Genomic DNA, 22,232 nt, shown 5'->3' on the forward strand with positions numbered 1-22,232 from the left:
AATAACGCCCAGGCAAGCGAGTCAGCAGTTCCCTGAGCACTGCTAGATGACTGCTCCTCAGGGAGCAGCAGCGACCCGGGGTGTAAAGAAAGGACAGGGAGGTCACAGGCATCCGTGAACCTGTCCAATGCTAGGAGTAACAGCAAAAGCCCTGAGAGCAGGCAACTTGAGCCAACCGGGTTCCCACTGCCAGCACTGGGCACCGCGCCACCACCAGTACTGATTCCAAGTATGTATCAAGAATGTATCTCACCTGTCAAATGTACTTGCCTCACAACTATACCACAAATGTAATGTAAATGCAAATTTTTTTTTTTGCTGGACTTGAATGTGTATGAATGTAATGAGCCACCGGCATAATCTATATGTGGGAGGGCGGGGGGTGGGGAGAGGAGAGAATGGAGTGGTCATGGACGCACAAACAGAAACCACCAGCACCTCTACTGCTAACGAAACACCACCTACTCATCCAAGGTGGAAACGACCCTCCAAGGGTCAACCAGATAGAGCTACGCCCAGAGCACAGTCAAAATGTATGAAGGCGATTTGCACTCAGGACTTGGGGAGAGTGATGTCATGTATCCAGACATGTTTGCTGCTTGTACTATTACATAATATGTGCCACTAGAGGGCACTACTATGGGAAACTTGTACACCAGCTGTATGGTCACTAAGGTGTGCAATGAGAGGGCACTGTAGTGTGAGACTTGTAGGTTACCTGTAACAGGTGTGCCAGGCCTAATATAAAAGGCAGGCCACCATGTGTGATCATCACTCAGGAGTTATATTAAATGGACTAAGGTTACTACAGTTCAAGTGCAATACTTTGCCTCGTGGAGTCATTATCAGAGCATCCAAAGATATGACAGTTAAAGAGGTAGGTTTTAAGGAGCGTCTTAAAGGAGGAAAGAGAGGTAGAGAGGCGTAGAGGTTTAGGGAGGGAGTTCCAGAGCTTAAGGCCCAAACAGCTGAAGGCACGATGACCGATGGTTGAGCAGTTATAATGAGGGATGTTCAAGAGGCTAGAATCTTGTGGGGTTGAGAGGCTGAAAAAGATTACAGGCATAGGAAGGGGCAAGGCCATGGAGTGATTTGTAAACAAGGATGAGAATTTTGAAATTGAGGCATTGTTTAACCGGGAGCCAATGTAGATCAGAAAGCACAGGGGTGATGGGTGAGCAGGACTTGGTGCGAGTTAGGACACGGGCTGCAGAGTTTTGGATGATCTCAAGTTTACATAGTGTAGAATGTGGGAGGCCAGCCAGGAGTGAGTTGGAGTAGTCAAGTCTAGAAGCAACAAAGGCATGAATGAGGGTTTCAGCAGCAGAAGAGCTGAGGCAGGAGCGGAGGTGGGCAATGTTACGGAGGTGGAAAAAGGTGATTTTAGTTATGCTGCAGATGTGTGGCTGGAAACTCATTTCGTGGTCAAGTATGAGACCTAGGTTGTGAACAGTCTTGTTCACCTTTAGATTGATGCTAGGGAGAGGGATGGAGTCAGTGGTTAGGGAACACAGTTTGTGGCGGGTACCAAAGATAATGGCTTCGGTCTTCCCAATATTTAATTGGAGAAAATTTCTGCTCATCCAGTACTGAATATTGGACAAGCAATCTGACAATTTAGATACCAAGCAGGGATTGAGAGAAGTGGTGGAGAGGTAGAGCTGGGTGTCATCAGTGTACATGTGGAAACTAACTCTGTGTTTTCGGATGATAGCGCCAGGGGGCAGCATATAGATGAGAAATAAGAGGGGACCAAGGACAGATCCTTGGGGGACACCAGAGGTAATGATGCGGGAGTGGGAAGAGAAGCCATTGCAGATGATTTTCTGGCTACGATTAGATAGATAAGAATGGAACCAGGCGAGTGCAGTCCCACCCAGCTGGACGATGGTTTAGAGGCGTTGGAGGAGGATGGAATTGTCAACTATGTCAAAGGCTGAAAACAGGTCCAGAAGGATGAGGAGGGATAGTTTACCTTTGTCACACTCACAAAGGATGTCATTTGTGACTTTGATGAGAGCCGTTTCGGTACTGTGGCAGGGGCGAAAACTAGACTAAAGGAATTCAAACATTGAATTCATGGAAAGATAGTCACAGATTTGGGAGATGACAACACATTCAAGTACTTTGGATAGGAAAGGGAAGTTGGAGATGAGGCGATAGCTAGCAAGTAAAGTGGGGTCAAGGGTTGTTTTTTTGAGGAGAGGAGTGATAACAGCAGATTTGAGGGAGAGGAGGACAATACCTGAGGAGAGAGAACTGTTAACAATGTTGGCTAACATGGGAGCTAGAAAAGGAAGTTGAGTGGTCAGCAGTTTAGTGAGAATAGGGTAAAGGGAGCAGGAAGTGGGTCTCATGGACAGGATGAGCGTGGAGAGATCAAGAGCGGAGATCAAAGAGAAACTAGAGAAAGATGTGAGTTTAGGGCTAGGGCAGGTGGGAGAGGCAGATGAAGTTTGGCCCTGTGGGCTAGGGGAAGGAAGGGAACTCGCAGAGGCAGCTGATCGGATGGTCTCAATCTTTGAAACAAAGAAGTCCATGAGCTCCTCACACTTGTTGGGTATAAACTAAGAGTGGAAAAACATTGTCTTCTTGGGATTGAGGAGAGAGCGGAGGGGATGGAAATGTTTGAGCTGTGTGGTGCTCCACAGGGATGCTGCGGCAACTGTGTAGGTGTGCTGTCACTAACCTGGCATCAGCATTATGCCCCGACCATGTCTCTGCCTTGGCTAGAGAAAAATACCTTTCCATCAGCTTCATGGTCTTCTCGTAAAATGTAGTGGTCAGGTACAAAAAAATAATCAGAAAGGCTAATGTAATGTCAACCTTTATAACTAGAAGCTGGGAATCAGGGGGAAAACTCTCCATTGACTGGTGTCATACCTAGCACAAAGGAAGATGATTGTGGTTGTTCGAGGCCTATTATCACAGCCCCAGGTCATCTCTGCAGGAGTTCCTCAGGGCAGTGTCCTAGGCCCAACTATTTTCAGCTGCTACATCAATGACCTTCCCTCCATCATAAGGTCAGAATTGGGGATTTTCGCTGAAGATTGCAATGTTTAGTTCCATTCATAACTCCTGATGTAATGAAGCAGTCTATGTCCGCATGCTTGGGCTGATAAGTGGCAATTAACATTTGCATCACACAAGTGCCAGGCAATGACCATCTCCATAAATAGAGAGTCTAAGCACCTCCCCTTGACATGCAGCGGCATTACCATTGTCGAATCCCCCCACCACCAACATCCTGGGGGTCACCATTGATGAGAAACTTAACTGGACCAGCCACATAAATACTGTGGCAACAAGAGCAGGTCAGAGGCTGGGTATTCTACAGCAAGTGTCTCACCTCCTGACTCCTCAAAACCTTTCCACCATCTACAAGGCACAAGTCAGGAGTGTGATGCAATATTGTCCACTTGCCTGGATGAATGCAGCTCCAACAACCATCAAGAAGCTTGACACCATCGAGTACAAAGCAGACCACTTGATTGGTACCCCATCCACCACCTTAAACATTCACTCCCTCCACCACCGGCGCACCTTGGCTGCAGTGTGTACCATCTACAAGATGCACTGCAGCAACTCGCCAAGGCTTCTTCGGCAGCACCTCCCAAACCCGCGACCTCTACCACCTAGAAGGACCAAGGACAGGGGCATGAGAACACCACCACTTCCAAGTTTCCCTCCAAGTTGCACACCATATATCGCCATTCCTTCATCGTCGCTGGGTGAAAATCCTGCAGCTCCCTCCGTAACAGCACTGTGGGAGTACCTTCAACACGGACCGCCGCAGATCAAAAAGGCAGCTCACCAACACCTTCTGAAGGGCAATTAGGGATGGGCAATAAATGCTGGCCTTGCCAGCGACGCCCACAACCTATGAAGACATTTTTAAAAGGCTCGGATATAAAGGGGGGCATGTTTTTTTGCTACAAAGCCCTGGTTAGACCACACCTGAAACACTTGTACAGTTCTGGGCACCACTCCGTAGAAAGGATATATTGGCCTTGGAAGGAGTGCAGCACAGAGTCACCAGAATGTATCCAGGGTGCCAAGGGTTTGATTATAAGGAGAGATTACGTAAACTAGGCTTATATTCCCTGGATTTTTAGGACTGTAAAAGGAACTGATAGGGTAGACAGAGAGAAACGTTTTCCACTGGTGGGAGGCGTCTAGGACAACATAACTTTAAAATCAGAGCCAGGTCATTCAGGAGAGAAGTTAGGAAACACTTCTTCACACAACAGGTGGTAGAAGTGTAGAACTCTTGCCTGCAAAAAGCAGCAGCTGCTCGCTCAATTAATAATTTAAAATCTGAGATCGATATATTTTTGCTAGTCAAAGGTATTAAGGGATATGGACCCAAGGGGCATGAATGGAGATAGGATACAGATCAGCTAAGATCTCATTGAATGGTAGAAGAGGCTCCAGGGGCTGAATAGCCTACTCTTGTTCTTATGTTCCTCAAAAGGAGGTGAGCTCCTTAATGTCAGGGATGTCCCCACCGATGCCACGTCTCTTGTAGGCATTGTGCTCAAATTTGTCCTACAACTAGATTGAGGGAATTGGGTAAAGTCCAACAATTGTAGACTGATTCCCAGATGGAATCAAACAGCTGATGTAAGAAGGATGGTGCTATCACCTTGTTAAAGTGGAGGAAGGGGATTTAATTTTGTGCATGTGAGTAATTACTGTTTAGAGGAGATGGCCACATATATTGCAAGATCCATAGTTTGTGCCTCCCTTAACCAGAGTGCACTGTGAAGGGTCAGTTATGCAGCTCTTAATTTTAGAGGATGAAGAGTGCTGGTGTCCAGGGTGCTTAATGAATAAAAGGGAGAATGGCCCAGTGTGTTACCTTTCCTGCCCCGGCCTGGTCTTTGAACTTCTCATGGCACTGATCTGTAGTTCACTGGGTGAGAGTTGGCATTCGGTGCCAGTGCCACCTCGACAGCATGGCTCGGCAGCAATTCCCTGCACATCCCTCCTATGGCACAGCAGTCTGTCTCTCCTTTATTTAACCTCATTCAGGAGCACCTGGGAGGTTGCTTTCACAGGAATTCTGAGCCACGTGCGTGTCCTCCTTTCACTGCCGGTGCCACGTCCTCCAGTAACAAGCCTGCGCCACAATGGGGACAACTGCAGACATGGGCCGTTCAGTGAACTGAGTGATCCAAACATTCTGTGACTTACCTGCCACTCCTCCAGACAGAATTATCTTTATAAAGTCTGCACTCTAATTTCCAAGCACCCCAGCATATTGCACCCATTTTACACGGAATTTGTGACAACAAATTGCAAATGAGCTGACCCATGATATTCCAAAGGATTCAGCTGTGTAGAGCATTGGTGGGTGCAACTCATAACACATTGGTGCAAATCTGTGCAACTTGCCATGTGTAATTTTGCAGCCATAGTTTACTGTGTTTCTGATCTCATCAGTGCTTTTCCTTAACCAGGCCTCTCTGAGCATTAACAGACCATGCACTCAACATTATTACAGTAATTAACACAATGAGCGTTCTGTAAATTGTTGGTAACTCCATGTATCCCAGTTGTAACTATGACAATGCTTTATCCCTTGAGGTTTCTGCACAAAGTATGAGCATCGCATACGAGTCAGTGTGCCACTAAACCTCTCCACCAGTCCATTCGTCTGATGGTACGAGGTGCTTTAACTTGACACTGTTGTCGGAATTGAGTGACTAACTGAGATATCAAATTAGCTACCAGATTGGACAAAATCTCTTCTCAGAACTCAACTTCAATGTTTTTTTAATGTGTTCTTGGAATGTGGGCAACATGGGTAAAGCTGCATTTCTTGGCCGTCCCTAAGTGCCCTGCGTAGTGCTAGTGGTGATGGTGCTGCTATAATGCTTTCAGCTGGGGATTCCAGGATACTGACCCAATGATGATGAAGAAACAACTCAGCATACAACAGAAAGAACTTGCATTTATAAAGCACTTTGCTTGAGCTCAGGATGTCTCAAAGCACTTTACAAGGCAGTACTTTTAAAGTGGCGCCACTGTGATGTAGTAAATGTGGCAGCCAATTTGTGCACAGTTTAGTCCCACAAACAGCAGTGAGATATTTAACAGATAATCAATTTTAATGGTGTTGGCTGAGGGATAAATATTGGCCAGCACACCATGGTAAACTCCCTGCTCTTCATCGAAATAGTACTGTGGGATAAGAACATAAGGAGTAGGAGCAGGAGTAGGCCATACAGCCCCTCGAGCCCGCTCCGCCATTCAATACCATCATAGCTGATCCAATCTTTTACATACACCTGGGGTGGGAGTCTGGGGCAGGAGAGGCTTAAATTTTCCCGCTCCTCCTGCCCCACAGAGTAAAGTAAAACAAACCTTCCCTGTTTGGGCCTATTCATCTTCCCAGCCGGCCCCGACTCTCTCTAGCCGGGTGGGAAAGCCACAGCAGCTTCTCCGCTTAGGTCTGAGTGCATCGGACAGCAGTCTGTGTATCTGTAGAAGGGCCCTGCTGGCTTTACCATCCAGAAGCCTGCATAAAGAAAACCATGGATGGTGGGATCTGTGTGGCCCGAGGGCGGGTAAGTAACCTTGGTGATTTTCGCCCGGGTTCTGTTGGATGGCTAGGGTTAAAATCAGCATCAAATGTTTTCAGGTGGATTGAGAGATGAGGCTCTGTCATCTCCTGCCGCACTCTAACCCTTTTGCTGTTAATGCTTAACACAGAATTCTTGTAATGTGATCCACATTGTCTGGAACAATACTTTTTTTTCTTTTTCAGGAAAAGTAGAAATAATTAATTCCAGAGAAGTGGCCCCAGGGCATGCGTCAACAGATATGTTTGTTAATAAGACAGATGGGCTGTCTCGTAAAGGTAAGCACGAGGACTGCAATCAGTACATTCTTCTTGGCCCCTTCCCCCCTCTCAATGAAGTTTGAGCTCAAAAGCAGAAAGTTTCTGACTGAAATGCTGCAGGATAGCAAAAAACGACTGCTTTTTCCTCCTTTTTATTTCCAGTTTTCTCCCCCCCACCCTTTCTCCTGAGGCTTTGATGACTTCTGGGGGTTCAGCCCCACAGGTACCTTCTGATAACTTGCCAAAGAGGCGCATTATTTGTGTGTTTGCCTCGACAACGCATGTCCGCAACTTATTTAACCATGAGGATCAGCACAGTGTCATCCAGCAATTATTAACCAACAGCAATAAAGTACCTTGGACATTTACTTTTTCCTAACCCGGTGTGTTGAGACCACTTATAGCACCATTATAGCACCTGGGATGAGAGGGTTTTCCTATGATGAGAGATTGTGTAGATTGGGCCGACACTCTCTGGAGTTTAGAAAAATGAGAGGTGATCTCATCGAAACATACAAGATTCTGAACGGGATTAACAGGTTAGATGCTGAGAGGTTGTTTCCCCTGGATGGAGTGTCTAGAACTAGGGGGCATTATCTCAGGATAAGGGGTAGGTCATTTAAATCCGAGACGAGGAGGAATTTCTTCACTCAGAGGGTTGTGAATCTTTGGAATTATCTGCCCCGGAGGACTGTGGATGCTGAGTCTTTGAGTATATTCAAGGCTAAGATAGATAGATTTTTGGACGGGAATCAAGGGATATGGAGATCAGGCGGGAAAGTGGAGTTGAGGTAGATGATCAGTCATGACCTTATTGAATGGCGGAGCAGGCTCGAGGGGCCATATGATCTACTCCTGCTCCTAATTCTTATGTTCTTCTGTTCTTATTATTGTGCTGGCTGAGATCAGCACAGACCTTGGGTCAAAATGGAGAGGTTTCTGATATGATTCAGCTCTCATTGGATAAACTTGCTGAGTCATTGTGGGGGTCTCTAGGTTTTTGAAAATAAGTTGTATTTCTTGCCTATGTGGTGTCTATGTAGGTGTTGATATGTTTAGTGGATCCTGATGCCAATGTTGTTTGCAGGTTGTAGTGTATTTGCTTCATGGATTCTTTGCTTAAGAATTCACAGCTGCACATTTGCTGTAAAAGACTAGCTGGTTTATTAGCAAAGATTTAACAATCAAACTTGTACTTTATGTCCCTGTGAGTATGCTCACAGGTTTGTAGAGCTGTTGAGTTGGGAATGGCTTAGCCAGTCAAATGACGTTCACAAGGCTCAATAAAACCCCAGCCAGTTGGGTTCGGGAGATCCACAATGAGGCAGGTGGTTGTGAGCCTGGTGGATGAAGTGGTAATGTGTAGTGTGATTGATAAACCTTCGCTAATAAACTAACTAATCCTTAAAGCACTGTGTTGCTATGAATTCTTAAACAAAGAACCCATGAAGCAAATATATTATGAAACTGAACCCAACCAGTGCATCCACCAGGTTCACAATTGTATGGAAAACCTGGACTCAATTAACCGGGGTTTTATTGAGTCTTGTGAACATCACATGACTGGCTGAGCCACCCAGTGCAACAGCTCCACAAGTCTGTGAGCATGCTCACGGATGCACACATTACACAGGTGGTGTGTGTCAGTCACTGCTGTATTTGTGACCTTTCCCTAGGCCACTTCTTACTCCAGTTTAAGATACAGGTTAGTGTGGTCTGCTGTGGATTCTGTCACCAGCTTCATTAAAGAAGAAGTTCAGTGTGAGGAGGGAAGGACTTTCAACACCATAGCTGCACCTGATTTCTGTGCAGTGAGGATTTGAGTTCAAGAAAGAATTTGCATTTATATAGTACCTTTTGCAACCTCCAGACGTCGCAAAGTGCTTTATAGCCAATATACTACATTTGCAGTGTAGTCAATATTGTAATATAGGAAATGTGGCAGTCAATTTGCGCACAGCAAGCTCCCACAAATAGCAATGTGATAATCGCTAGATAATCGGCTTTAGGTGTTGGTTGAAGGATAAATATTGGCCAGGATAACCTCCTGCTCATCTAAGACAACACCTCTGACAATGCAGCACTCCCTCAGTACTACATTGGAGTGTCAGCGCAGATTTTGTGCTCAAAGTCTCTGGAATTGTGGGTTTTAAACCCACAACTTTCTCATTCAGAGGTGAGAGAGCTACCGATTGAGCCATGGCTGACGCCTAATTCATGGCAGGTTAAAGACACAAACTCCCTCTTTCAAACCTGTGACCCTACCAACCTTTGCAATATACATTTCACCTTGAAGATGCCAATTTTCTTCAGTTCCTTCATACAACGCACCATTTCCAACCACCCCATTGGGCATCCAGACCACTGACTGTGATGGAAGTGATCGCTTTGAAAGCAGGTACTGAGACTATAGCAGAGTGCAAACCTACATTACGTATGCACTTATATCAACCAAGAGAAAACCCTGAAGGATCAGTTGCTTTTCCTGGAGTACTGTAACATGCATACTGATCGAGGTACCCTGGGTTAACATGGCATGGTGACCAAATATATCTGTCTCTGCATGAGGCCCAAATCAATGATATCCATGTGAAGATCCTGTTACTTCAGTAAACTCTGCTTTCATAGAATCAAAGAAATTTTCAGCATGGAAGGAGGCCATTTCGGCCCATCGTGTCCGTGCCAGCCGACCAAGTGCTATCCAGCCCAATCCCAATTTCCAGCTATTGGTCTGTAGCCCTGTAAGTTACGACACTTCAAGTGCACATCCAAGTATTTTTTAAATGTGGTGAGGGTTTCTGCCTCTACCACCCTTTCAGGCGGTGAGTTCCAGACCCTCACCATCCTCTGGGTGAAGAAATTTCCCCTCGTATTTCCTTTATACCTCCCCTCAATTACTTTAAATCTATGCACCCTGGTTTTTGACCCCTCTGCCAAGGGAAACTGGTCCTTCCTATCCACTCTATCCAGGCCCCTCATAATTTTATACACCTTAATCAGGTCTCCCTCAGCCTCCTCTGTTCCATAGAAAATAAACCCAGCATCTCCAATCTTTCCACATAGCCAAAATTCTCCAGTCCAGGCAACGTTCTTGTAAATCTTCTCTGCACCCTTTCCAGTGCAATCACATCTTTCCTGTAATGTGGTGACTAGAACTGCACACAATACCCCAGCTGCGGCTTAACCAGTATTTTATACAGTTCAAGCATAGCATCCTTGCTCTTGTATTTCATGCCTCGACTAATAAAGACAAGTATTCCATATGCCTTCTTAACCACTGTATCTACCTGGCCTGCTACCTTCAGAGATCTGTGGACCTGTACTCCAAGGTCCCTATGTTCCTCCACACTTTTCGTATTCCCTTGCCTTGTTAGACCTCCCCAAATGCATTCCCTCACACTTCTACGGATTGAATTCCACCTGACCAGTACATTGGCCAGTACACTGACCAGCCAGGTAGATAAAGTGGTTAAGAAGGCATACGGAATGCTTGCCTTTATTAGCCAAGGTATAGCATACAAGAGCAGGGGGGTTATGCTTGAACTATATAAAACATTGGTTAGGCCACAGCTGGAGTACTGCATGCAGTTCTGGTCATGCATTACAGGAAGGACGTGATTGCACTGGAGAGGGTATAGAGGAGATTTACAAGGATCGAAGGTGAGTGGAGAATCTAAGCTATGAGGACATATTGGATAGGCTGGATTTGTTTTCATTGGAATAGAGGAGGCTGAGGGAAGGCCTCATTGAGATGTATGACATTATAAGGGGTCTAGATATAGTGGATAGAAAGGCCTATTTCCCTTAGCAGAGGGGTCAACGACCAGGGGGCATAAATTTAAAGTAATTGGTAGAAGGTTTAGAGGGGATATGAGGGGAAATTTCTTCACGCAGAGGGTGGTGGGGTCTTGAACTCACTGTCTGAAAGGGTGGTAGAGGCAGAAACCCTCACCACATTTAAAAAGTACTTTGATGTGCACCTGAAGTGTCGTAACCTGCAGGGCTAAAGACCAAGAGCTGGAAAGTGGGATTAGGCTGGATAGTCTCCTGTTGACCAGCGCGGACATGATGGGCTGAAATGGCCTCCTTCCATGCTGTAAAGTTTCATGATTCTATGATTGATATCTTCCTGCAGTCCGCAGCTTTCTTCTTCATTATCAACCACACAGCCTATTTTAGTGTCATCTGCAAACTTCTTACTCATATCCCCAACATTCAAGTCCAAGTCATTGATATATACCACAAAATGCAAGGGACCCAGCACTGAGCCCTGCGCTACCCCACTGGATACAGCCTTCCAGTCACAAAAACATCCATCAACCATTACCCTTTGCTTCCTGCCACTGAGCCAATTTTGGATCCAACTTGCCACTTTGCCCTGCCATGGGCTTTTACTTTCATGACCAGTCAGCCATGTGGGACCTTATCAAAAGCTTTGCTAAAATCCATATACACTGCATCATAAGTAGTACCCTCATAGATCCTCCTGGTTACCTTCTCTCAAAATTCAATCAAGTTAGTCAGACACGACCTTCCCTTAACAAATCCATGCTGACTGTCCTTGATTAATCCATGTCTTTCCAAATGAAGATTTATCCTGTCCCTCAGGAGTTTTTCCAATAATTTTCCCACCACTGAGGTTAGGCTGACTGGCCTGTAATTACTCGGTCTATCCCTTTCTCCCTTTTTAAACAAAGGTACAGCATTAGCAGTCCTCCAGTCCTTCGCACCTGTAGCCAGAGAGGATTAGAAAATGATGGTCAGAGCCTCTGCTATTTCCTCTTTTGCTTCTCTTAACAGTGTGAGATACACTTCATCCGGGCCTGGGGATTTATCCACTTTCAAAGCTACTAAGCCTCTTAGTACTTCCTCTCTCACTATGTTTATCTCATCTAATATTTCACACTCCTCTTCCCTCATTGCAAAGTCTGCATCGCCCCTCTCTTTTGTGAAAACAGATGCAAAGTATTCAATTAAGAATCATACTCATGTCTTCTGCCACAACACACAGATTTCCTTTATGGTCTCTAATAGGCCCCACTCTTTCTCTAGTTATCCTCTTGCTCTTAATATATTTATAAAACATTTTTGGGTTTTCCCTGATTTTACTTGCCAACATTCTTTCATGCTCTCCCTTTGCTTTCCTGATATCTTTTTTAATTGCCCCACTGTACTTTTTATACTCCTCTAGAGTTTCTGTAGTATTGAGTTCTCGGTATTTGTCATAAGCTTCCCTTTTTTTCTTTAGCTTACTCTGTATGTCCCTTGACATCCAGGGGGCTCTAGATTTTTTAGCCTCATCCTTTTTCTTTAAGGGAACCTACTTGCTCTGAACCCTCCGGATCTCCTCCTTGAATGCCTCCCATTGCTCTGACACTGATTTAGCATCAGGTAGCCTTTTCCAGTCCACTTTGGCCAAATCCCATTTCAGCTCAGCAAATTTGGCTTTACCCCAATTGAGAACTTTTGTTTCCTGGTCCACCTTTGTCCTTTTCCATAACTACCCTAAATCTTACTGAATTATGATCAATAGCACCAAAATGTTCTCCCACTGATACCCCTTCCACCTGCCCCTCTTCATTCCCCAAAACCAAGTCCAGAACCGCCCTCTCCCATGTTGGGCTTGTTACATACTGGCTAAAGAAATGGTGGTTAAGTATCCTTTGGTGGTTAGGTATCTAGGATGGGTTTTGCAGTTCAGGTTAATATGGTTTCCAATTATGGGTGTGATAACATCGACATACTTTGATTTCTGGGACCGAGATTTGAATCTAGCCCATGCCAAGAAGAGTAAAAGTCATTTTTCTCTGCCAGCTGCTGGGGTTGTACATGGAATATGCTGAGCAGTCTCGGCTAAGTCTCCACTGAGCATGAGTACACAGCACAAAACTCTCCATTATTTGGCAATCTCAATCAGAGAGGCCATGTGGATGTTTGGTGTGGGAAATGAGAAAGATTGGCGGGATGAGTGGGAGAGCCTCTGTGTTTTAGGTTAAGTGAGGCATATTGTTGAAGTAGGAAAGACAAACCTATTATACATGCTACTTCTGACCAGGGGATCCGTTAATCCTGACGTTGGGTGCCCAAAACAGAAAAGTGTTCCATTGCACAACACTAACCTTTTTATAAGAATGTAATCACATAAATAGGGTCACTCAGCCCATCAAGCCTGTTCTAATGTGGACTCTACCCTCCCCACTTCATCTCTTGAGAAAGGTTTTTATAAAGTTCCATTTGCTTCTCCAGAGAAAATCAAACAAAACTCCAAAATATCCATCTAACCTTCCGTCCTAAACTATTGATCATTAGCTGATACATTCTATGCTGTGACATTTCCAAGGTCCCAACAGCTCGGATGTATATACAAAAGTTCATCACAATTGGTAAAGGGAGAACATCTCGATACACATTTTTTGGTAGGAGCAGCAACAGCCGATGTCAAAGTCAAGCTTGGAGCCGCTGATTCATTTGAAGCATCAGAACTATTTAGAATGACCAAGTTCTTGCTTCAGTCTAATCATTGCCCGGTGGGGTAAACATGGCCAGATAATTTCTGCAAATGAGTGTACTGACATGGAAAGGTTGACATTTAAAAATAAGCCTGTTGGTTATTTTTGTGCCTACCCACAGGAGGATTGTCCATAGCAGTTCCTGGTGAAATCCGAGGCTACCAACTAGCACATCAACGCCATGGAAGGTTACCGTGGAAACGGTTATTTGAGCCAAGCATCAAACTTGCCAAAGAAGGATTCCCCATTAGTCAGTCTCTTGGAAATGCTATAAAGCAATATAAGGAAGCTATTGAGAAAGACCCTTCTTTATGGTGAGCCGAACACTGGTTGCATATTGGAGCTTGGAATTAATTGTGAAGCTGGGCTTTTCACTCTAGAGATTGTCTGCTGAATATCTTTGGGCAGTATTTCATAACTCATGAGATCATTTTACAAAGAATTGCACAGAACAGGCTATTCATCCCAACCAGTCCATGCCGGTGTTTATGCTGCACTTGAGGCTCCTCCCATCCTTCCTCATCTAACTCTATCAGCATAACCTTCCAGGGAGACGGATCAGGTGGACATGACATCATAATATGAGATTAGAAATGATATAACTACATTTTAACTCCATTCCCTTATCCCCTTCACCCACCTCATCTGGCCAATTAACTTCGGGGTAGTTGGAATCCCCTATGATATGTTTCTGTTTTTTACTCTTTTTCCTAATTTATTTGCATATTTCTTCATCCAGCTTCCTTCCACTATTATGTGGTCTGTAGAAATCCTCTATTAGAGTGATTGATCCTTTATTATCTTTTATCTCTATCCACAAGAATGCTATTTGGGTCTTACTGATAGCTGTGCCAATTTTCTCGATTGCCATTATGTTATAGAAACATAGAAACATAGAAAATAGATGCAGGAGTAGACTGCATCACCATTCAATATGATCATGGCTGCCCATTCCTGCTTTCTCTCCATACCCCTTGATCTCTTTAGCTGTAAGGGCCACATCTAACTCCCTTTTGAGTATATCTAACGAACTGGCCTCAACAACTTTCTGTGGTAGAGAATGCCACAGGTTCACAGTTCTCTGAGTGAAGAAGTTTCTCCTCATCTCGGTCCTAAATGGCTTACCCCTTATCCTTAGACTGTGACTCCCTGGTTCTGGACTTCCCCAACATCGGGAACATTCTTCCTGCATCTAACCTGTCCAATCCCATCAGAATTTTATATGTTTCTATGAGATCCCTTCTCATTCTTCTAAGTTCCAGTGAATATAAGCCTAATCAATCCAGTCTTTCTTCATATGTCAGTGCTGCCATCCCAGGAATCAGTCTGGTGAACCCTCGCTGCACTCCCTCAATAGCAAGAATATCCTTTGTCATATTAGGAGACCAAAACTGCACACAATACTCAAGGTGTGGTCTCACCAAGGCCCTGTACAACTGCAGTAAGACCTCCCTGCTCCTATACTCAAAGCCCCTTGCTATGAAAGCCAGCATGCCATTTGCTTTCTTTACTGCCTGCTGTACCTTCAATGACTGATGTACCATGACACCCAGGTCTCGTTGCACCTTCCTTTTACTAATCTGTCACCATTCAGATAATATTCTGCCTTCCTGTTTTTGCCACCAAAGTGGATAACCTCACACTTATCCACATTATACTGCAACGGCCATGCATTTGCCCATTCACCTAACCTGTCCAAGTCACCCTGCAGCCTCCTAGCATTCTCCTCGCAGCACTCACTGTCATCCAGCTTAGTGTCATCTGCAAACTTGGAGATATTACATTCAATTCCTTCGTCTAAATCATTAATGTATATTGTAAATAGCTGGGGTCCCAGCACTGAACCCTGCGGCACCCCACTAGTCACTGCCTGCCATTCTGAAAAGGACCCATTTATTCCCACTCTTTGCTTCCTGTCTGCCAACCAGTTCTCTATCCACATCAATACATTACCCCCAATCCTATGTGCCTTAATTTTGCACACTAATCTCCTGTGTGGGACCTTGTCAAAAGCCTTTTGAAAGTTCAAATACACCACATCCACTGGTTCTCCCTTATCCACTCTATTAGTTACATCCTCAAAAAACTCCAGAAGATTTGTCAATCATGATTTCCCTTTCATAAATCCATGCTGACTGACTTGGACCGATCCTGTCACTGCTTTCCAAATGCGATGCTATTACATCTTTAATAATTGATTCCAGCATTTTCCCCACCACCGAGGTCAGGTTAACCGGTGTATAATTCCCTGTTTTTTCTCTCCCTCATTTTGTAAAAAGTGGGGTTACATTAGCTACCCTCCAATCCATAAGAACTGAACCAGAGTCTATATAATGTTGGAAAATGACCACCAATGCATCTACTATTTCTAGGACCACTTCCTTAAGTACTCTGGGATGCAGACTACCAAGCCCTGGGGATTTATTGGCCTTCAGTTTCCCTAACACCATTTCCTGACTAATAAGGATTTCTCTCAGTCCCCCTTCTCGCAAGACGCTCGGTCCCTTAATATTTTCGGGAGGTTATTCGTGTCTTCCTTAGTGAAGACAGAACCAAAGTATTTGTTCAATTGGTCTGCCATTTCCTTGTTCCCCATTATGAATTCACCTGATTCTGACTGCAAGGGACCTACATTAGTCTTCACTAATCTTTTTCTCTTCACATATCTATAGAAGCTTTTGCAGTCAGTTTTTATGTTCCCTGCAAGCTTACTCTCATACTCTATTTTCCCCCTCCTAATTAAACCCTTAGTCCTCCTCTGCTGAATTCTAAATTTCTCCCAGTTACATGTCTGTAAACTGATAACATTCCAAACAATTCAACAGAAATAGACAAACAATAGAATATTAAAGTTAATTAGAACTCTTTGCAACTGTCTTTATTTAAAAAGGAGTGCTGATGTTGGGGCTCCCTCAGGAAGGACCCTTCCTTGTCTCTCTCACTATTGTCAGGCCTCCTCTGCACTCTCCTCTCTTGTTTCTTTCAAACAACAAATATGCTGTTCAACATCCCTGAAATTCTCACTGTGTTGAAATGAAGACTGATCGTGCCATCACTTACTCTGAATCATTATTTCTTTTGTAAGACCTCAAGGCTATGGGACTCCTTCCCTCCGTAAGTCTTCCCTTATAACCAAAGCTTGAAGTCGCCCAATCACTAGTTCCTAATTTGCCGCCTTCCCCTCTATTTGTTCTCAACCTTGATGATGTTCTTCGCTTTTTAATCCAAAGGCGTATCTGATCAATTTCATTACACTGATGTATATCTTTTAATTGCATTCTGCACTTGCTGTTTAGTGGAGTCAGGATGAATCAAGACACATTATTTCCCAATCTGTAGAACCTGGTTTGGTCCTCTGAAGCTTCAAAGTAAATGAACCATCTAGTATGACAGTGAAGAGAAACCAGGAAGCCCCCAGGTTTGATCTCTAGTTTTTGTTGATGGACCAGGGTATTGACAGGACAACTACAACTGTCTTTGTTTCCTTGCTCCTAATTGCTATCCAGTTCCTCTTCCTGGAAAGTGTTTGTGTTGCAATTGGCTGAGGGCAATTCATCTATTTTTGTTCATAGTTAAATGATCTGCCAAAACACTGTCTAAGCACATCTCTGAAAAATCATCCTTAGCACCAGACCCTGGAATGAATCGGTTAGTAACTATACGAGAGGAGGTGGAAAGAATAGTGCATATGTCTGGTGGAGGAAGGAAAATTGTAACCAGCTCCATTTTGATTTGATGTGACACTGAACACATTTGGAAGTATTGTTACAAGTAGAGCCACTTGACACCTTGTTTTTCTCTCAACAGTGAAGTATTTTGTAATTCCAATGGTCAAATACTCCAGGAACATGAAACCATCAAATTTCCAAAATTAGCTGCAACCTATCAGATTCTGGCAGATGAAGGACCTGATGCGTTTTACAATGGATCTCTCTCCCAACAAATAGTGAACGATATCAGGAATGCAGGTGGGGAAAGGCTGGTCATGGTGTTGGTGATGTGTCGCCCTCTCTCCATTGCCTCAGGTTGAGGGCAGGTTGGATCTGCTGATCTCACCAATCGTTTATTGTGATGTCATTAAGTTATATTCAAATACAGATGGTATTAGTGTTTAACCTGTAGCTTGGATTGGAAATTATTTAAAATGTAACACAGATGGATATTGGGTCTTCTATTCATTCTTTTGAATGTTGTGCCCATCAAGCTGAAGGATTTTAATGCTGGGAATAGACTACTTTTCCCATTTCAGCCACCCAGTGTCAACATGTCTCTGAGGCCAGAGAGAAGGTGGTTTAGATGCAGCGAAGTTCCATCCACTCTTCCCCAACACTCTGCCTCAACCCCAACCTCAAGTGACATCTTAGCACCAAATTACAGATAACGCACGCTCTGTGGAACCATGGTTAAGATTGCTTCAGATTTATTTCACTTTAGACCTATTATCCAAGTATAAGCTTTCATTCAATCTGTCTTTCGGTGAAATCAAGAGCAAGGCTGAGCTTGAGAATAGAGCCATCTGACCAATCGTGTAGGTGCCGTTTGTGTGAATTGCCCTTTCAGAAACTTGCTCCACAGAGCCACCAATGATATTTGGTGACAGTTGACATAGCAAAAAGGAATGGGAAATGTTGACATGACAATTTACAATGGGAAATGTTGCCAGAATAACATGATCTGAAATTGTGACAACAGGAAGTAATGTTTGTGAACAGAAAGTGTCCCTTTCACAAGAATCTTTGATATAGTTAAAAAAAAACATGCATGTAGCGTAAACTTCCTGTACATTTTAATTAACTTCCTGTGTCACTGTTGTTATGTCCTTGTATGCTCTGATAATGACTCCACGACGTAATGTGTTGTATTTGAACTGTAGTAACCTTAGTCCTTTATTTGATAACTCCAGAGTGAGGATCATACCTGGTGGCCTGCCTTTTATACTAGGCCAGGCACACCTGTACAGGTAACCTGCAAGTCTCCCACTGCTGTGCCCTCTGGTGGCACACCTTGTGATAGTACAAACAGTAGCCACATGACATCACTCTCCCCCAAGCCTTTAGTGCAAATCGCCTCTGCATTGACTGTGTTCTGGTTGACCCTTGGCGGGTCGTTTCTATCTTGGGTAAGTGGTTGGTGTTTCGTTGGCAGTAGATGCTGGTGGATGCTGTCTGTGTGTGTCACTAACCACTCCATTCTCCCCACCCCACATTGCATTCATATACATTCAAGTCCAGAAAAACAAGTTTGCATTACATTTGTGGTTCAGTTGTGAGACAAGTACGTTAGACTGGTGAGATATATTATCGAAACGTACTGGGGATCGGTAACCAGTGCATTAGGACAAGCTAGTTCCAGAATTGCTGGATGGTGTCCAGGCAGTCTGCTGGTGGCGCGGTGCCCAGTGCTGGCAGTGGGAACCTGGTTGGCTCAAGTTGCCTGCTCCTGGGGCTGTTGCCGTTGCTCCTAGCATCGGGCAGATTCACAGATGCCTGTGACTTCCCTGTCCTTTCTTTGCGCCCTGGGTCGCTGCTGCTCCCTGAGGGGCTGTCGTCTAGCAGTGTACAGGGAACTGCTGACTCGCTAGTCTGGGCGTTGTTTGGTTTGGGATCTTGGCTGGTCCCAGTCCCCTTTGGGAGGACTGTAGCGGGTGACTCTTCGTTTCCGGGTATGGTCTTGGTGGAGATGGGGGTCTGTGGGCTGCGCCTTAGCACAGTTTGCTCTTTGAGGCTCGTGGCGGTTGTTGCCATCGAGTGCCTGAGAGGCGGAGCCGATCAGGGGCAGGGTATCGATACTGGTGCCATTGCCCTCCTGAGATCGCTTGCTCTGCACCTCGTGAGTATTGGCTGCTTGTGGCCACACTCCACGGTGCATAACTCTGGTTCCAGGGATGCAGGCTACAACATTGGGTAGCTCGCTGGACCTGTGTGTTCCCGATGGGTGTTTGCCCACTGCATTGGCTGTGTGTAGTTGGAATCCTACATCGCACAACGTTTCATTACTTATTGTGAATACCCTGTAGCTCCGATCGCGACCACGCGACTTTTCTGATCATCAGTTACACATTTTACATGATCGCAATCGCGTGACTTTTCCTTGCTTATTGCATGTACACAACTCTGATCATCAGTTACACATTTTATCTCTCACTCACAGTTGCTATTACATTGCTTGAATGTGTGGAACTGTCTCTTTAAATGTGGTGGGTTGCAGGCCTCCTTTAAGAGAGCCTTGCTTTCTTTACCCCAATCCACTTCTCCGTTTGATGCCACGTGTTGCTCCGTCAGCGCTGTACCTCGTGGTCTGGCCACCGCCATCTTTTTCTTCAGCGCATCACCTCGTGGTTCGGGCGCCATCTTTCCTCCATCGACGATGTCGACTGCAGTGATCCTCTTTTCCCCGAGTTCTGCCTCCGAAGCTGGGAAGTCGCCTCTAGATCCGATTTTCTTTCTCCGGAGTCCTGCCACTGGAGCATGGAAGATGCATTCGGGTCGTCTCAGCTGGATCATCTCCACGCAATCGTGTTGAGCGGTCTGTGCCTCGGGTGCTGTGCTGGTCTGCTCTCTAGTGCTGGAACCAACCTCAGGTGAGGGCTTGCTTTGCCTCTGAGCACAGAGGACGTCGATCGCTGGAGGGGTGAACTCTTCCCACTTTCAATGGATCTTCTCCATCCACCTTCTTCCAAGTAGCGTTGGTCCATCACCTGCAACAATCCACAGAGGTAACTTGTGCACTGCGCCATCATGGAGTATCTTAACATCCATACTACCAACGACTGGGATAAGTTCATCGGTGTAGGTGCGCAACTTTGCCTGCACCGGGACCAACTCGGGTCATTCAGCTTGATTGTCCCATAGCCTCTCAAAGACTTCTTGATTCATTACTGACTGGCTCATCCCTGTATCCACTTCCAGGAAACATAGAAACATAGAAAATAGGTGCAGGAGTAGGCCATTCAATCCTTCGAGCCTGCACCATCATTCAATATGATCATGGCTGATCATGCACTTCAGTACCCCATTCCTGCTTTCTCTCCATACCCCTTGATCCCTTTAACCGTAAGGGCCACATCTTACTCCCTTTTGAATATATCTAATGAAGATATGAAGATATAATATATGAAGACTGGAACGCCATCTATCTCGACTTCCATCCTCAACGGGGAACACTCGGTGGTGTAGGTAAACATGCTATATACCTCGACGTGGGGCTGAGCTGCCTCTCTGCCTATCATTTCATAATCTGCGCTGGATTCATGGCCATCTGCAGACTCTTCATCGACACAGTGAGCCATATTTCTCTTACACATTCACTGGAAGTGGCCCTTTGTGCTGCAGCCTTTGCATACATAGTCTTTAAAACAGCACTGGTGAGCCTGTGATTCCCTCCACAACGCCAGCATGGAGCTACTCGATTAGCCCCTCTCGGCGGACTCTGAGTTAAGGGACCTTCCCTGAGAAGGTTCATGTTCTACAGTCCAGCCTCTAAAAGGCACCACTCTGTGCACAGTACTTGCCGGGTTTGAGTCCGGAGGATGAGTCATCTGCCGAGAGCCGCAGGTCGAGGTTCTGAATGCCTGGCTCACAGAGATGACCTTCTGCAGTGTGACTGTGGTATCCGCCGACAGTAGCTTATGAAGAAGGCCCTCGTGGCCGATTCCAATGACAAAAATGTCCCGCAGCGCTTCGGTCAGGTGGTCGCCGAACTCACACGGTGCCGCCAGCCTCCTGAGGTCTGCAGCGTATTTCGCGATTTCCTGGCCTTCGTGCCGTCGGTGGGTGCAGAACCGTTGTCTGGCTGTGAGGATGCTCTTTGGGCTTGAGTTGTTCATGGATCAGTGCTACGAGCTCCTCGTACGTTTTGGGCGTTGTTTTCGCTGGTGCCAGCAAATCCCTGACGAGGCCATAGACGGTGGGCCCACAACTGGTTAGCAGGATAGCTCTGCGCTTGCCAGCCAGTGTGGCCGGGTTGTCTCCTGCCAGGTCGTTTGCTGTGAAGAAATAGTCGAGCCTCTCCACAAAGGTGTCCCAATCATCACCATCAGCGAACTGCTGCAACGTATCAAGGGTAGCCATTTTCGCGTGAAAGTCCGTAATTTCGTCGCCAATTGTTATGTCCTTGGATGCTCTGATAATGACTCCACGAGGCAATTTGTTGTACTTGAACTGTGGTGACCTTAGTCCTTTATTTGATAACTCCAGAGTGAGGGTTACACCTGGTGGCCTGTCTTTTATACTAGGCCAGGCACACCTGTAGAGGTGACCTGCAAATCTCCCACTGCTGTGCCCTCTGGTGGCACATCTTGTGATAGTACAAACAGTAGCCATGTAGGATACATGACAACTATGTTGTGTGATCCTTCCTTCTCTTGTCATCCCTAGATTTCAAACATTTCTCACATTATTCATTTGTTTTACAGCCTTCTGAGTATAGAATGTTTTCTTGTCACATTCTTAGTGTCAATTTTAAATTGAAGATCCCTCGTCACTAATTCCCCAAGAGAGAGAGAGAAGTAGAGATTTAGGAAGGGAATTGCAGAGCTTGGAGCCTCGGCAGCTGAAGGCACGGCCGCCAAAGGTGGGGCAAGGAAAATTGAGAATGCGCAAGAAGCCAGAATTGGAGGAGCGCAGAGATCTCGGAGGGTCATAGGGCTGGAAGAAGTTACAGAGATAAGGTGAGTGGAGACCATGGAGGGGTTTGAACATAATGATAAGAATTTTAAAATCCAGTGGAAAATGGCACAATATCTCCAGAATCTCTTCATAGCTGTAGTTGCTGGCGACTTTGTGCTCTCCATGGCTTTAATATCCTTTCTAAAATAGGATGTCCCAAACTACAGACAATAATTTTAATTGTGGCCTAACCAATGTTGTGTGCAACTT

General features: G+C 45.3%; 1 protein-coding gene across 1 annotated transcript in view; it reads left to right on the plus strand.

Moving 5' to 3' along the window:
- LOC139269216 (glutathione hydrolase 1 proenzyme-like) overlaps positions 1-22,232 on the plus strand; it is a 122,532-nt gene that overhangs the window by 47,701 nt on the left and 52,599 nt on the right. The window contains 3 exon segments of the mRNA XM_070888308.1: positions 6,773-6,865; positions 13,478-13,670; positions 17,164-17,324. Coding sequence (XP_070744409.1) covers positions 6,773-6,865; positions 13,478-13,670; positions 17,164-17,324 — 447 coding nt within the window.

Source organism: Pristiophorus japonicus, chromosome 8 (assembly GCF_044704955.1).
Source record: "Pristiophorus japonicus isolate sPriJap1 chromosome 8, sPriJap1.hap1, whole genome shotgun sequence".
Lineage (NCBI taxonomy): Eukaryota > Metazoa > Chordata > Chondrichthyes > Pristiophoridae > Pristiophorus > Pristiophorus japonicus.